At 38.0% G+C, this 18,249-nt stretch overlaps 1 protein-coding gene across 1 annotated transcript in view; it reads left to right on the top strand.

Moving 5' to 3' along the window:
* Positions 1–18,249, top strand: part of tafa5l (TAFA chemokine like family member 5, like) — a 44,240-nt gene that overhangs the window by 12,436 nt on the left and 13,555 nt on the right. The window contains exons 2-3 of the mRNA XM_056259773.1: positions 1,366–1,515; positions 8,683–8,810. Coding sequence (XP_056115748.1) covers positions 1,366–1,515; positions 8,683–8,810 — 278 coding nt within the window. The remainder of the gene's footprint in view (positions 1–1,365; positions 1,516–8,682; positions 8,811–18,249) is intronic.

Here is an 18,249-nt window from a genome sequence, read left to right as displayed (position 1 = left end):
AATCAGTCTGATTCATGAATCATTCAGACCATTTTTGTGAGCTTGATCAACTAATTCATTTAACGCCTCTCTGTAGTAAATAATTGTATCACTTAAAACTCATCTTTGATCACTAAAATGGCATATTTAAATGTTTTTTTCTGTGAAAAAAAAAATTCTTCATGCCTTAAAATAGCTTGAATGCAACTACACCCAATTGTATCATTTAGTATACGCGGCTGCATGAATATGATATTAGCCCCGCCTCCACTCACACAGCTCACAGATTCACTCGGCCAACTTACTGAGGTAAACGCTGCACAATGGTATCGCTCTTAACAAAATCGGACACATAATGTAATTAATGATTAGCCTTTTGCTTGACTATGTGATTAAACAGCTAATAATGTGTTGCTAATGTTACACAAACTATGTTCCCGGTCGGTATCTCAGAGTCAGACAGTTGCTTTCTAACAATCATCAAAAACGCTTTGAACAACTCAGAACGTCAGTGGAGAAAGGCATATATATTTCATCATAACATCGTAACATATCATACACCCACTATATTGCTAAATCTACCCGATTTTTCATATCAACAAAAAAAAATACCGGGATAACCTGGCATCTCTCGAGACTCCCCAGCTAGTTCGATGTAAATGAAATGAATGTGAATGAATGCTAAAGCCCGCTGGCACATTGACCTGATTGGTTACAAGGTAGTTTGTGATGTCAGAAACACCAGCGATTTCAAAACGCTTTTTGAGACTGTCTTTTTTTCACTGCAGTTTTAAGGTGAAAATACTCAGCAATGGTGTTGACTTTTTGCACATGGTTTGTCTTAAAGCACATTAAAAACACCACAAAGACATACAAACAATATTAAAAACTTGATTTTCACCTCAGGGTTTACCTCACCTTTAAAATATCCCAAAGATAATGATTGATTCACAAAATTTGTATGACTAAAGAAGATTTGGATAGTTGTTGAGTAAAATGAACCACCTTTATAGTACACAAGTCAAATAAACCACTTTTATGGTTCTTGTTCACTTTCATTAAATTTATTTACAAATGCCTTTGTGTTCCGCAGATGAAAGAAAGTTACACAAGTTTGGAATGACTTACACAGGAAACCAATGACAGTGTTCTTTTTTTTGGGGTGTACTGTTCCTTTAAATGTTTTGTTCTATTTCACTGAAAGTTGTCCATGTTTATTTCCCTCCATGATTGCTTTGGCAATGACTCTCAGACTGGTTCATAATATTTAAGGGATATTAAACCTTTATGTTGAAGTTTTAACAAGTTATAACAAGATTATTGATATCCTTATTTTCAAAGCCATGCTTTCTGAAATGCATGTGTGTGTTTGTGTGTCCTCCACAGGTCAGTTGGCAGTAGGCACATGTGAGATAGTGATGTTGAATAGAGACAGCAGTCAACCCAAGCGCACTATCGCCAGGCAGACAGCCCGCTGTGCCTGCCGGAGAGGACAGATCGCTGGCACCACACGGGCCCGACCAGCATGCGTGGACGGTGAGATGCAGCCCACACACACACATTCTCACACACACATATATCCGCTCACAGCATGCAACAAGCCACATCATGTCGTTTAACTTCACTGTTTAATTTGCATTGCATTGTTTTGTTTTTTTGTCTTGTGTCAAAATCTTGTATCACACAATATAACACAATAGTCAGACTTGCTACATGTAAAGAAATGTTCCTCTCTGCAGTGTGTGCTGTGTCAAAGTCGAGGACGGCTGAGGATCGGTGAAAAGGGAAAGAAAAAATTGAATCTTTGGATTGTGATTGTCACTGTGGTTTAGGAGAAATATTTGAGCTTGTCTGTTCTGCCGAGCGGCGGATATGGCGGAGGATCTCATGGGGTTGGAAGCTTTCAGCTTTTCTTAGGTTGTAAACCTGAATATGATGGAAGTCGTTGTTTTTGTAGCAAATAAACCCAACTCTCCTGACAGCTGGGGTCGTGTAGCTAGTTTCTTCTTTGCGATGGTGTTTTTGGTAATGCTACAGCTTGAGCTCTTCAACGACACATTAGTAGCACTTTGTAACGGCAAGACCAGAGTAATTAACCAAGAGAGTACCATAATTACAGCTGTGGGAAATTGATTTTTATTGGCTTTCTCTGCTGCCTTCATGCTCCATTAGTAGTGGATCCATTAAAGAAGGACCTGTTGCGTACACACACACACACAAGCTGTACAATTACAGACAACCCTATGACAGCTGTACAGAGACAATTAAAGTTTTAAAGAATGTAGAAATTACAATAAAGGTCCATCCATTAGCATCTAGTCAATCTACCTTCTACTTCTCATCTGCTCATCATATCTCCTGCATTATGGAGCTCAAGGACTATGAAATTTAAAATGGAAATTGATTTTTTAAGTGAAAATGTATGAAACCATAAGTCAATGTGATTTCAGCTTAATTTACATGGCATTGGACACACACATGTATGATATGTATGTGTATATACGTGTATATATATATACCGTTCAAAAGTATGGGGTCAGATTTGATTTTTTAAATATTATGTTCAATATTATGAAATGTTAATACAATTTAAAATAATTATTTTCTATTTGAATACAATTTAGCATGATCTTTCAGAAATCATGCTGATTATGCTTATCATGCTAATGCTGATTGAAAACAGTTGTGCCGCTTAATATTTTTGTGGAAATTATATTAATCAAAGAACCCTGAAAATAATTCATCTTAGTTAAAAAAAAAACAGCATGTATTTGAAATAGAAACCTTTTGTAACATTATAAATGTCTTTACTGTCACTTTTGATCAATATAATGCATCCTTGTTGAATTTCTGTTAACTTACTGAAGCCAAACTTTTGAATGCTAGTCTTTCTCTCTGTCTGTCTCTCTCTCTCTGTCTCATCCATCCATTCATCCATCCATCCATCCATCCATCGACAGACTGATATTTTTAGTGGTGGTGCTTTAATTAGGGACTGATTTGTTGTTGTTTTCTGTGCTTCAAGTTAAAATGACCAACTTTTAAAAAATGCTTCAGGGCTTCTGGTTAAGATTAGTCAACAAACTAGTCGACATGCCCTTCAGGCAACCCACCTATATTTATAGTTTTGCACTCTTTATTAAATGATTTTCTAAAATAGAGAAAATGAATGGCAACATATTTCCTGAACCCATTGCTGAGAGAGTGTGCGCTCACTCTTGCGCTCTCTCCGGTTAGATGTCAGTCTGCAGGTGAGGCTGTGTCTGGCAGATGAGTCCGGGGGGCAGATGGTCAAGGGTCTCGGGAGCGAGGGAGGGCATGCGCGAGTCGGGTCCCTGGAGACATCTGAATCAGTGTAGGCGTGCTGGAGCCGGCTCAGGTGTTGCATGCGCACTGAGAGACAAATTGAGTCATGATGCAGAACAGAGGTGCCATGGGAAACGGTGTGTGTGTGTGTGTGTGGGTGTGATTCATCCTTTTTTTAAGCTGGACTCCACACTAACGCACTGGTCAGTGGGTGGTATCTTTTTTAACATGCTGGGAGGAACAGGAAATTATCTGGTTTTGTGGGCTGCTGCGTGTTTATATTGATTCTTGTTCCACTGCTTTTCTGGGGAGATTTTGCATAATCCTGCCCCATATACAGTGACCCTGAAAGAGAAAGTATTCTTGTTCTCTCTATTTGCAAGCAGTTAATGATGAGTGAGTTTGGAGCGGTGGCACACGGCTCCCCAGGAGGCCATGTGTTCACTGGTTGCCTCTACAGCGGAGAGCTCAGCTCAGGAGCCTCATCAGGCTTCACATGAAACAAATAGGGTACGAAAATATCTGCTAAACTCCGTGTGCGCTGTAATCTGCCCGTGTATGCTCCCTGTGTGGCCTAGTTAGAGCACTTCACTGTACCCAATGAGACGTGTGTATTTGCATCTCACATGCATTAATGGTAATTAAGGCTATATTCTTATTTTACATTAAAGGCTTGTTTTTAGATCAAGGCTTTAAAGGCAGCGATGGATCAGCACCTTTTCGGTTGTGTTTATACAAGGAGTTTCCATTTTAGGACGATATGAAAAGGGAAACGGATTTTTCTGGAAATTACTGAGGAAAACTGGTTTTGAATATCAGAGAAATCTGTTCTAGGCCAGCACATATAGGGCATGTATGAGTACTTGTTAAAAGTCAGTACTAGTTTGAGTACCAGTTCAAGTCAGTAGTCATTACTAGTTATACTAGTATGTGTACCAATTCAAAGGCACTTTTAGTGCCAGTGTGGGTACAAATTCAAATCAGTACTATTGCTAGAATGACTGCTAAATCAAAGTCAGGATTGGTACTAGAATGTGTGAGAGTTCAAAGTCAATTTTGTTTCTATTACGTGTACTAGTTTAGTCAGTATTAGAGCTAGCAGGCATACTAATTCAAGGTTATAGCAGGTATGAGTAGAAGTGATGCACCGAAATGATTTTTTTTTTAATCAAAACCGAAAAATGTATATTTTCATTAGCCAAAAAATAAAACTTAAAGGAGCTGTATGCAAGATTGTGGCCAAAACTGGTACTGCAATCACTTTCAAATTACTGTAGAGCGGTGCATCCCCTCCCCCTCCCCACTGACTCGAGGTTGCCAGATAGGCTGCAGGATCCAGCAGGAACGTAGGCTGCTACAAGGAGCTTTCAACTAGAGCAGAGCTGGCAACCCGGATGCCGAAACACTACTGACTTCGTGATTGGTAGATAGGTGGAGGGTGGGGCTTCAGGCCAAAACACAAGATGACAACATCAACATCAGTTGAGGGCTGCAACTTCACTTTTTAAATGACAATATCCTGGCCGGACTACTGTTGTCAGTGATATAAGTATTTGAAATGTACATGATTTCTTAATGTCTAGAGACACACCAGGGCCATTTTATGATTAATTGAAAAACATTTCTTACATACAGCTCCTTTAAGTTTAATTAGTAACCAAATAATTAATCGAATTGATTTAATAATCAGTTCTTAAATAAAAAAAATGAGTTGGATATAAACATTTAAACTGCATATAAGGTGGTTTTATATCAACCTTTTATTGATATAATTGTGTTGAAATTTTTAACATTTATATGGTGGCTGTAATAAAAACTTGTTTTCATGACGGATTTGTAGGTTTAGATAGTAGGTTTAGTAAAAAGTCAGTACTATTACAAAGACAAAGAGTGCTGAATATAATTCAGTATTAGGGCTAGTAGATGTACTAATTCACAGTCAGTTCTAGTGCTAGTTTGGGTACTAGTTCAAAGTCAGTACTGATATGCAACGTATCAGAACTGGTTATGATGCAACTGGTTGCATATGCAACGGTTCAAAATGAATTTTGTAGACATACTAATTCCGGTCATTTCCAGTGCTAGTATGAGTACTAGTTTGAAGTCAGGACTAGCACTAGAATGAGCACTGGGATTAGTGCAGAGCCAGATCTAGTGCTAGATTGCAATGTGTAAGTCCAGTAGTGAGTACTTGTTCAAAGCCTTACTATTAGTGCTAGGAGGAGTATTAATTTAAAATGTTTTAGATCATAGATAGTACTTAACTTGCAATGAAAAATCAATACTATTTCAAATATTCTACTAGTGCTAGTATGAGTACTAGTTGAAGCTAGAATAAGTACAGAATTAAAATAAAAGATAGTATTATTTTTTACAATGAACAATACAATTTACTAGTTCAAAGACAGTACTAGGGCTAGTATGAGTTCTACAGTAGTTCAGATCAGTAATGGTACAGTATATTTACCTAGTATGAGCTCAAGTTCCTTATCAGCATTATTACTACACTGGTTTGAAGTTTTTTATTTAAATTTCAAGTCTGTTCTGAAAATATTATGAGTTTTGCTTGTCACGTGGATTTGGTACAATAGTATCTGTTTCACATGTTGGGCCACGATCATCCCCAAGGAGAGCATGCCTATAGTGCTCAGGTGCTCTGTGTGCTTTCAGCAGATATTTCTCACAGATGTTAAAACTAGTCCACATACCCCAGTACTTCTTTCAACTAGATTCCAACTGGAGTGTGTAATCACAAGCGTCACCTCAGTATAGCCATTCCTCTGCACGAGGCATCACGGCTCAGACACCCTGACCGACTGTGCGCTAAATACCTCGCTGAAGCATTCCAGCTTCATTTAAGCCCATTGATTTTCTTTAGCGCTCTTTGTTTTCTTTCTTCATGGCCCAGTTGTATTTGTGCTTTTGAATACTGTCCCTCGGAGGGAGGCTTGTTTATGTGATGTGGGATGGATTTGATTGTTTTCGGCCCCCCGGGGACTGGAGGACTTGGATGAGATCTGTAGAGCTGGCTCGGCCATCCACAGCTTTTGCTCCGGATCGGTTTTAAGGCATAATCCTTCATTTCAGCGGCACCACTTTACTTTGATAAATTCAGGGATGGAGCTTTGATAACGTTTTCACACACTGCCAATGAAAGACCTGCTGTGTTTCAGATCGAGAAAATGGTTGTAAACATATCTTATGCGTCTGGTGACAGGGAATTTCTAAAAAGAAGGCGAGCCTTTGTGCGCAGAAAATTGCATGGACAGAGTAATCAAGGAACGGAGGTCTCACAGCGGTGGTATATTAATGAAATTGAGGATTTTGTAGAATTTAAGGATAATCTAAATCCTGGAAATGCATTCTGTGCACATCCATGTTCAGTTTCGTTTAAGTATCATAACTTTGTTGAATTTCTCGTTACATTTCTTCAAGGAAATAAAAATAGAAACCAAAAATGATTCAGTTGTTGACTCATAGTATGATTATAAAAAATTAATTTGTGTATCTGAACTCATTTAGCTCTGGAAGAAATTGATATTGACCTTGGTATCCTGGCAAAGCTTGAGTTTGAGATCTTTTCTGATTCCCTAGATGTACAAGAGGAGATAACTATGGTACTTCTTTCAGAAGAAACATCTGAGAAGCAGGAGTAATTGCTATCCTGGAGAAACAACTGAGATATTACAGGGATGTCATTTGTCATTGTTCTGTCCTGGTATGCAGGCGAGACGCAACCCCCTTCTGATTGTCTGACGCTCTACATCATCTTTGACCTGTTTTGTTCCCCTCACCTTCTGAACACTGGTTGATCTGCGTCTGAAGCACAGGAACAGCAGGGGTTTATGGAATTTCACATGTATCTTCAGAGCAAACAAGAGAACTGAAAGCGGGAGCCTCAGTGCATACACATGTCTGATGCAGCTCTCTTTGAGTTGTTTGATGGTTTCGGTTGTACAACGTGACGATAATGAAGTGTGCAGTGAATCAAGGCCTGCAGGCTGCTTACTGAAACATGCATGACTTTGCCATAATCTCAAATCCACTTTCATACACCAATCCATATTTTGTGTTGAATATAAAGGTTTGGTGGTTTTTTTTATGTCTGTTGGATCCCAAAGGGTTGTAGTAACAAAAATTGTTTAAAAAAATCCATTATGAGACAAAGGTGTATTATGACAGACGTTATAGGCCTACATGGTGTCATTTTCCAAATTTAATCATCACAATCGTCAAGAATATAGAAATACCACATTGGTTTCAGCATTATATATATTGGTTTCAATATTTAAGCAATATTTCAAATTTGAGCTTTTTTGAAGAACCAGTTATCACCTTTGCAGCTTTAAATGGTTGTGTAAATTGTCAAATATGTACTATTATTTATGATGTTGTACACTACATGGCAACAAAAGCCAGTACAGCACTTTACTAAACACCTGTTTTAATGCAGCAGTTTATTGTGTTTAAGTTGCAATTGATTTGTTGTGTTTTGATATACAACCTGGGTTTTTATTGATTTATTGGTAGCACTTTATTTTACAGTCATGTTCCCCGTGTACATACTATGTATTTATTATAGCAATTACAATAATTGGGTCATAACTTGGTACTAACCCTGAACCTACACCTAAACCTAACACTTACCCCTGTAGTTACCTTATATTGCCAGTACTTTCTTGGGTAAGTACCCTGTAACACTGTAAATACATGTACTGTAAAATAAAGTGTAACCATTTTATTTTCATACATAGCCCCTAAAGGGACATGGTGATGGAAAAAAAGAATATGAGATCGGAGAAAAAATTAAGTCAATGCTTTTGCATTCTTTCCCCTGGAAAATGTTGTGTTCGCTTTCAAAACGTTTCTTGGGGAACACAACGTTTTTGCGAGGTAGTGCAGTTTCTCTGGGAATGTGAAACTTTTACAAGCAAAAGTTTTTGGGGGAACACAAATAATTTGCGAGAAAACGCAAAACCATCTAAATAAATGTTTTCCCTCTCATTATATATTTTTCCAATCACCTTGTCCCTTTAGGGGCTCCGTACCATCAATACTGAATTTAACATTTATTTTATTTTATATTACAGTCAAATTTGAATCAGGGATAGTTCACCCAAAAATGAGAATTCTGTCATCATTTACTCGCCCTCAAGTTGTTCCAAACCTGTATAAATGTCTTTGTTCTGCTGAACACAAAGGAAGATATTTTGAAGAATGTATGTAACCAAACAGTTGGTGGGCCCCATTGACTTCTATAGTATGGAACAAAGACATTTATAATAGTTTGAAACAACTTGAGGGTGAGTAGATGATGACAGAATTTTCATTTTTTGGGTGAACTATCCCTTTAAGGCAGTGGTGCTTAAAAAAACTGCTGTGTTTGTATGTTTGTAGCCCGGATAGTGAAAAGCAAGCAGTGGTGTGAGATGTCCCCATGTTCAGAGGGCGAGATCTGCGGACTGATCTTCAATCGCTCCGGATGGACCTGCACCAAGGGCGGCGGCCGCATTAAAACCGTCACGGTGAGACACGTTCTAAATATCTGTAACATTTCATTTATTCACTTAGTTGAAGCAATGTTGCATCATTCACACCACCTGTGTTTCAGCTCATTGGATAACACGTTCTAATGACTTTCATTAACCGACATTATTTCTTTATATAATGCTCAAGAGATCTTTAGTTAATTTGCATTCCGATAGATTAGAAACATCATTAGACATCTTACATATTCATAATATATGTTTATGTTTAATGTATTGTAGTTCAGCTACTGATCTGTTAAGCAGTAAATAATGTTTGCTCATTACGTATAAATGAAAGTTATTTTGTAAGGGTTAATGTAGAGTCAGCCTATCATTATTGCAAAACAAACACTGACGGAGTGATCTGGACCACAGGGCGATGTGTAGGGGTCTGGTGTGACCCTGGGCAGGTTTATTTTGTGATAATTACCACGTGACTCTACGATATTTCATGTAAACATACACTCGAGTTGGAATTATTTTATTATGTGAGAAGAAAGACACCTCAGTGATTTGAGTGACTACTGGGAGAACAGTCAATTATAGTTTAATGGTTCTTATGTTCAAATATGTGATAGCAGAATGCGCCGATTGACCAATTAGAATAAAGTATTTCAGTGTGCAGTGTAATTAAAAGTACTACACTGAATGCAAAGCCAGTGCAAGGCATTTTCACCATTGCTCAGATATTTTACTTTTAGTATAATAGAATGACTTTTATTTTACACTTTGTGTGAATAGTATCAATAACTATTTGCATTTACTTTAAACAAGATGCTGTTCTTCTATTTATACCTGCAAACATTATTTACCACTCTTTACACTATATATAGTAGTGGGAAAAAGTGATGTCTGGAGGGGACATTTGTTTTTTATGACCCTACAAGTTCGATTAAACCATCAAAATGTGAGGCAAACTACAGCTTTTACTTGTATTATTTTTACTGGTTTTATTTTACTATACAAAAAACAGAATGCATAGAAAAACAAAAAGCTCACATGGAAAAAGCATAGATTTGACTACAACATAATCAATTAATAATATTTTGTTGGTTCTCTCGTGTTTTTGCATGTGTTCATCCTTTATTTGTATGCAAATGTTTAAATGTTTGCACAATTTGGCATATTTTATTGCGTTATCACAAATAAAGCAATTGACTCCAAGCACAACTACTGTACGCAATATGCCTACAACATTTAAACAAATTTTTGATATTTAAATAAAGGGTGAAGATGTCATTTGGTCAGTTTTGGCCACTACTGTATATGTATATATACCGTTCAAAAGTTAGTGCCAGTAAGATTTTTTTTAATCTTAATTTTTTTAAGGCATTTATACATTTTATTATGTTACATTTTTATTGTGTGCATTCGGCATGAATTGAGATACAAATTGGGGTGCAGTCTCAGGAAAGTTTTTAAAAATTCACCTTGAGAGGCTCCTACTTGTGAGAGTGGCTGTACAGGAGATGGATTGGGCTCTGTGGTGTGATCCGTTGTTTGTAATGTGTTGCGTACATCACAGGCATAAGTGCTGAGCTCAGGGGGTGTTTGGGCTGTGCTGACCCTGCAGGCTCCTGCCCCATAATGTCTTGAGTCATTCGGTTTTTTTGAGTTGCTTTGCACAAAATGACAAGGAGCAATTATGCTGAATTAGAGGGTGTTTTCGTAAAAGAAAAAGGCATATAGTGGGAAGTGAAGCTGTACATGAAACCACCTCAGTGCAGTTCTGCTCCGGTTAGAGGGGTTGCAACATTCGGCCAGAATAGCTGAAATCATTCATGTGTAACTGAGGGTGTGAGTATTCATAGGTGTGCATATTTACGGCTTTATTTGCAAAGTTTGCATGCGTGCCTGTGCTTTTTGTGTGTTTGCATGTTCATTTAAAGTAAACATGAAATCAGAATTGACCTTGTTTACTTTTTGATGCATGTTCTTGATCTTACTGTGCGTAATTAATTAGTGCACGTTATTCCAAAAAAAGTTAAAATATAGTAACTTGCGCCAGCCTTTTTAACACCCACTTTTCACAATCCAATCAATCAATTCCTGATTCATAAAATCAAGTCCTTTCCCACATTTTTATTTCTGTAGAATATCTTGTTTCACTTAGAAGTTGATCAAGTTTAAGTTGATTTTAAGATTATCTTATTTTTTCTCTGGTATCTCAATTCTTTCTATTTCTCTCTTTTTCTCACTATTTCTCTGGGCAACTTCCAAATAGCATTTTTGCACATTTGAAGGCCACTTCGGAAGGGAGACACTCTTAGTGGGCTTTTTTACAGGGCCGTTAGCGAAGTGCACATGCAAAGGAAGTCATTTAGTCATTTATGATCGTATTATAATGGCGCAATTCATTTTAAAACCTGAGCTAATTTAATATATTGCCTGCTATTTAAACCATCCACATGCACTCAAGGCTTAAATGTACGGTGGCCGCGAGAGCTCAGCGTGCTGCAACTGAAGAAAAAACACATGTAAATAGAAACAAGCGCCAGCAAATTAAGAGAACTTATTTTCAGAAATCAAATTAAGAAAACAAATTAAGAAAACATCAGTTTGACAACAAATGTGCTGCAAATACCCACAATGCAACCAAATACTCACAATGAACATATGTTCAGGGTGTTAAAATAATCCAAAAAAAAAACACCTTTCAGGTCATCGCACACACCACTGATGAGTAGACATAGGCCTAGACATTGAACAATAAGCATGATTCAGCCAGGTTCGTCACTTGTTGGGGTCCACTTGAAACATTTCTCTCCTATTTGCAGCGTGTTTCTGTATTTGGGTGTGTTGTTGCAGTGCGTTTCTGTATTTGGTTGTGTTGTTGCAGTGCGTTTCTGTATTTGGCTGTGTTGTTGCAGTGCGTTTCTGTATTTGGTTGTGAGTATTTGCAGCGTGTTTCTGTATTTGGTTGCGATGTGAGTATTTGCAGCACATTTCTGTATTTGGTTGTGAGTATTTGCAGCGCGTTTCTGTATTTGGTTGTGTTGTTGCAGTGCGTTTCTGTATTTGGTTGTGTTGTGAGTATTTGCAGCGCGTTTCTGTATTTGGTTGGGTGTGTTGTTGCAGTGCGTTTCTGTATTTGGTTGTGTTGTTGCAGTGCGTTTCTGTATTTGGTTGTGAGTATTTGCAGCGCGTTTCTGTATTTGGTTGTGTTGTTGCAGTGCGTTTCTGTATTTGGTTGTGTTGTTGCAGTGCGTTTCTGTATTTGGTTGTGTTGTTGCACTGCGTTTCTGTATTTGGCTGTGTTGTTGCAGTGCGTTTCTGTATTTGGTTGTGAGTATTTGCAGCGCGTTTCTGTATTTGGTTGTGTTGTTGCAGTGCGTTTCTGTATTTGGTTGTGTTGTTGCAGTGCGTTTCTGTATTTGGTTGTGTTGTTGCACTGCGTTTCTGTATTTGGTTGCATTGTGAGTATTTGCAGTGCGTTTCTGTATTTGGTTGTGTTGTGAGCATTTGCAGCGTGTTTCTGTATTTGGTTGTGTTGTGAGCATTTGCAGTGTGTTTCTGTATTTGGTTGGGAGTATTTTGCAGCGTGTTTCTGTATTTGGTTGTGTTGTTGCAGTGCGTTTCTGTATTTGGTTGTGTTGTTGCAGTGCGTTTCTGTATTTGGTTGTGTTGTTGCACTGCGTTTCTGTATTTGGTTGCATTGTGAGTATTTGCAGTGCGTTTCTGTATTTGGTTGTGTTGTGAGCATTTGCAGTGTGTTTCTGTATTTGGTTGTGTTGAGTATTTGCAGCGTGTTTCTGTATTTGGTTGTGTTGTGAGTATTTGCAGTGTGTTTCTGAATTTGGTTGGGAGTATTTTGCAGCGCATTTCTGTATTTGGTTGTGAGAATTTGCAGCGCGTTTCTGTATTTGGTTGTGTTGTGAGTATTTGCAGCGCGTTTCTGTATTTGGTTGTGTTGTTGCAGTGCATCTCTGTATTTGGTTGTGTTGTTGCAGTGCGTTTCTGTATTTGGTTGTGTTGTGAGTATTTGCAGTGTGTTTCTGTATTTGGTTGTGAGTATTTTGCAGCATGTTTCTGTATTTGGTTGTGTTGTGAGTATTTGCAGTGTGTTTCTGTATTTGGTTGGGAGTATTTTGCAGCGTGTTTCTGTATTTGGTTGTGTTGTTGCAGCGCGTTTCTGTATTTGGTTGTGTTGTTGCAGTGCATCTCTGTATTTGGTTGTGTTGTTGCAGTGCGTTTCTGTATTTGGTTGTGTTGTGAGTATTTGCAGTGTGTTTCTGTATTTGGTTGTGAGTATTTTGCAGCATGTTTCTGTATTTGGTTGTGTTGTGAGTATTTGCAGTGTGTTTCTGTATTTGGTTGGGAGTATTTTGCAGCGTGTTTCTGTATTTGGCTGTGTTGTTGCAGTGCGTTTCTGTATTTGGCTGTGTTGTTGCAGCGCGTTTCTGTATTTGGTTGTGAGTATTTGCAGCGCGTTTCTGTATTGGTTGCGATGTGAGTATTTGCAGCGCGTTTCTGTATTTGGTTGTATTGTTGCACTGCGTTTCTGTATTTGGTTGTGTTGTTGCAGTGCGTTTCTGTATTTGGTTGTGTTGTGAGTATTTGCAGCGCGTTTCTGTATTTGGTTGTGTTGTTGCAGTGCATCTCTGTATTTGGTTGTGTTGTTGCAGTGCGTTTCTGTATTTGGTTGTGTTGTGAGTATTTGCAGTGTGTTTCTGTATTTGGTTGTGAGTATTTTGCAGCATGTTTCTGTATTTGGTTGTGTTGTGAGTATTTGCAGTGTGTTTCTGTATTTGGTTGGGAGTATTTTGCAGCGTGTTTCTGTATTTGGTTGTGTTGTTGCAGCGCGTTTCTGTATTTGGTTGTGTTGTTGCAGTGCATCTCTGTAAATGGTTGGGTTGTTGCAGTGCGTTTCTGTATTTGGTTGTGTTGTGAGTATTTGCAGTGTGTTTCTGTATTTGGTTGTGAGTATTTTGCAGCATGTTTCTGTATTTGGTTGTGTTGTGAGTATTTGCAGTGTGTTTCTGTATTTGGTTGGGAGTATTTTGCAGCGTGTTTCTGTATTTGGCTGTGTTGTTGCAGTGCGTTTCTGTATTTGGCTGTGTTGTTGCAGCGCGTTTCTGTATTTGGTTGTGAGTATTTGCAGCGCGTTTCTGTATTGGTTGCGATGTGAGTATTTGCAGCGCGTTTCTGTATTTGGTTGTATTGTTGCACTGCGTTTCTGTATTTGGTTGTGTTGTTGCAGTGCGTTTCTGTATTTGGTTGTGTTGTGAGTATTTTGCAGTGTGTTTCTGTATTTGGTTGTGAGTATTTTGCAGCTTTGATTTGCTAAAGCTGTAGGTATCATTTTTGCTGCTATATTATCAAAGATTCTTAATAAGTGGCAGTAATGTATGTCTTTGTGTTGTTTTTCAATAGCCACCTATGAGACTCACTTGAAGCGCTCTTCCCTTGGAAATGAGTTGGGCGTAGTGATGCTCACTTTTGAGTGGAATTCATCTCTCTTGTTCTGACCCTCCTTCTTGTGTCTGTCTACTCGCTAGCACAGCATTGGTTAGTGTGTGTAATGTATGCCGTTGTGTAGGGATGTGTATGTGCCTGCAGCCTTGTGTCTCTCAGCCTGGGGCAGCTGCCGCAGATTTCATGCCCCTGTTTCCGGCACCATATAATCTAGTCTGACAGCAGAGAGGAGTTTGCATGGGAGTTGTTTACTTATATGAGTGTGTATTGAGTTGAAATGTGCCTGTGTGTGTGTGAACAGATTTTTACGTCTGTGCATGATTATGGATAAGTGTCCATTTGTGGGTGATTGCGATTAGGGTGTGTGTGTGTGTGTCTATTTGAAAGCATGTGTATCCTTTCAAAATGACTCTCTTCATGGTGGACTGAATGCTGCTGTGTTACAGTGTCAGCAGAGGCAGTTTTCAGCAGATTTGTGACAGCTATTCTTAGGTGGAGAAAGATATTGATATGCTTCTGGGAAAGTGTTATGGCCTTTATTGTGAGGTCTAGCAGGAAATTAGCACGATAATATGATTACCAAGTGAAGCAGGTGGTTCATAAATCAGTGGACCTTGAATAAAGAAGGTTGTACTTCCTGTGTGTTGCAGTTGCTGACCCATATGGGTTTTTCAATGGCTGATGGTGATATCTAGAAAGCAGGGCAGTCAGTATAAAGCTGATATGTTCATAATCCAATTACTGGACTGAAGAAACTTAGGTTTACTTGATTATCCATACATCATGTTAAAATGTGAGGCTTCTAAAGAACATTTATTTGTTCATCTCTCAATCATAATACGTTTTGCCCCCACAACGAAAACTACATAGCCTTGATCATAAAACAAAGCAAATATCTTAATAAGACATATTATTGGGAGATATAGAGTATCAATGATGTTTATATGCATTTTATGCAAGTAATGTTATAAATATTTCATCTTAAGTTTTAGCCTTACAAATACAGTATCAGCAACTGCACTAAATTGTTACTCAGTTTGGGCCTCTGGATAAAACTGAGGTGTTTTTTCCCTCCTCGAACTCCGTGTTCGCACTTTATCATACTATATGAGCCATGAAAGCCTGATGTATCAAATATAATACAAAACATAAAAAAGCATATGCACATTTGTTTTGCCTAAAGGCTCAATAAACTGTTTCAGTGCAAAAAATATTAAATTTTTCTGACCATTAATCAGTTTACATGATTTATCAGACCTTATGATTAATAATGGCAAAAGATATGTACATATTTGCTAGAGTTAAATGCACTCAAAATCCACACACTGTGACTGGTCCTTATCACAAAAACAATAACATCTGTGGTCTGGACCTTGACACAAAGATGAGGGGTCCTGTATTACCCTAAAGGTTTTTTTGTGCTAATGCCTGACTGATGTTGATTATCACTTATTACATGACTGCTTACCACATAAATAAATAAGGGGACATGAAATATTGATTTGAGTTTTATTATTTTATTATGCAAGATGAAAAAGACCACAGAGTGGTTTGAGAAAAATGAAACTATAGCACAGCTATGTAGGAAATTGGTTACTTGTAATATCTGGAGAAAGCTATCCATTAGCATAGCCATTCATCTCAATGGCAGCTGCACGGCTAAAATATAAGTTAATGTAAGTCTATTTCATAGCTTTGATTGCTTTCCAAAAAAGTAACACTGATAAAACTAGTATATTATAATGAAAAATTAGCAATATATGTGTTTCTTGCAAAACTTGTCAGAATACACTGCTAATTTTGAATTGCTATCATTCTAACCAGCCAAACCTTGATCACTTACAATGATACATTTTTTATTACTTCAATTTTGTTTTAATTTTTACGTCATTTACAGGTTAGTGTTCATTATACAAAATGTTTGACCATATTTTTTCATGATTGACCCATCAGAATTATATATTCCAGAAGGCTGTGTGATTAACCATTGTATGACTATTTTGTTGGCAGACTTTCTTAAATTGTTAGTTCATCCAAAAATGAAAAAAGTCATAATTTACTCGCCCTCATGTCATTCCAAACCAGTAAGACTTTTGTTCATATTCGAAACACAAATGATTAAATCTGAGAGTTTTCTGTCCCTCCATTGACAGCTACGCAACTACCACTTTGACGCTTCAAAAAGTTCATAAAGAGATCGTAAAACTAATCTATATGAATTGAGCGGCTTAGTCCAAATTTCTGAAGAGACTATATCACTTTAAATGAGGAACAGAATAAACTTAGGCTTTTATTCACATATAAACATTGATCAGCGAATACGAACAACATGAGGGTGATTAAATTATGTTTTTGGGTGAACTAGCCCTTTAACTTTAATAGCAACTAGTCATAAATCCAGTCTGCTCATACGTGTATGTCACAGATTGCAGTGGGACTGCATTTGTGCATGTTGCAATTTGCAACAACATTGGATTGCATTTGTGTAACAGAATTGCTGTATTCATATAATGCAAAGATGACTGAATAGCAAATGCATCATGGGGTGGCGAATCAACAGAAACAGACGGACCACAAGCACAGAGTGGTTATTCGTAGGCTCGATTCCAGAAAACGTGTGCAAATGGTGTGCGTTTATGTCGTTTATGTGTGCATACGTATGCCGTCTTTCTGCTGTAGCATGCACACACCTGCAACTTTCCTATATCCAGCCCCCCCAGCGTGCAGGGGATTCAGACAGAGCCAGGTTCTGACCCGCTAATGGAGTTAGCATATGCAGCATGCTGAATCCCTGCCAGACATTAATACAGATCACTCACGAGGGCCCCTAAACACGCCGGCCATTTGTCTTCACTAGTGAACTGCTGAAAGGTTCAAATTTGCCATAGTCTCAGGAGCCCACTGCTTTGGCATGTTATTCACTGTGGAGATATTCACAGAGATGGATATGAATAGGAAACAAAGAGGACGAGAGTGCGAATGGGTCCTGTTTTCTGGGGCGAAGGGTTTGAGAGTGGGTGGGCGGCATGTGAACTCTGTCCGCTCACAAAACCACTGAGTCATGCTGTCATGTCATTTATAGTCCCTGTGAAAACACAACGCTCTTGCGGGAACAAGGATGTTTCCAAGGATCGGTCATCATATGTGCTTACCTGATGTTTTCTCAACATGTGGATCAACATCTCTAAACATCTGCTTTTATTTAGCTTCTCTGCATGAGTGCAGATTTTATAGATAACATGAAATAAAAATTAAAGTCACCTTGAAAGCAAAATGGACTATTTTGCAGTGTTTATTGTAAATGATTTATCTGTGCACATTTTTCTTTCTAAATTCATGTGTCCTTGTAATCTTTCATCATAATAACTTCCCCTCCCCCATGCAGTGTCTCTTCTCTTCTCTGATGACAACCTGTCACTCACATGAGATCACACCAATAGCAAACCACAGCGATCCAATCAATTCCCAATGGGCAAAATCAAATCCTGCTCTACATTTTTCTTGTTCAAGGAGCCGTTTCTGTCTATCTGTCTATCATTCTGTCTCTCTCTGTAAGGCATTTAAACCTTGAGGCTTTTAAACTTTTAATCAAACAATGCGTTATCAATCCAACAAGTTTATCTGGACAGGTTTGCTTTTCTAGTACAAAACAAATAGTTATATGAATATTTTTTGAATTTCAGTTCATTTTTATTCTACTTGCATTGAAATTGCAATTCTGCTTTCTGTGTGGTTCCTCAATTTAAATCAAATTCAGGAATTTAACTGGGGGTGGGGTGGGGGAGGTATTCTCAATTTAGTTTTTAATAAAGCACAACCCTGCTGTGTAAACATGGAATTAGGAGTAAAATGCATGTTAGAATAACATGGTTTCTTCATTTTATTTTTCTTGCAAAATTCAGTTTCTTAGCTCATCCTTTTCCTTGCTGTTGTTGCCTTAGGCGTGTTCACTGGGGCATTATTTTCCTGTTCCTTTATCTTCTTTATTATTCTAGGTTCTGTAATGCTGCTTTTAACCATT

The sequence above is a fragment of the Rhinichthys klamathensis genome, unplaced genomic scaffold (genome assembly GCF_029890125.1).
Source record: "Rhinichthys klamathensis goyatoka isolate OS25496 unplaced genomic scaffold, OSU_Roscu_1.1 h1tg000169l_1, whole genome shotgun sequence".
Taxonomy (NCBI): domain Eukaryota; kingdom Metazoa; phylum Chordata; class Actinopteri; order Cypriniformes; family Leuciscidae; genus Rhinichthys; species Rhinichthys klamathensis.
This window is presented reverse-complemented; position numbering and strand designations above follow the sequence as displayed.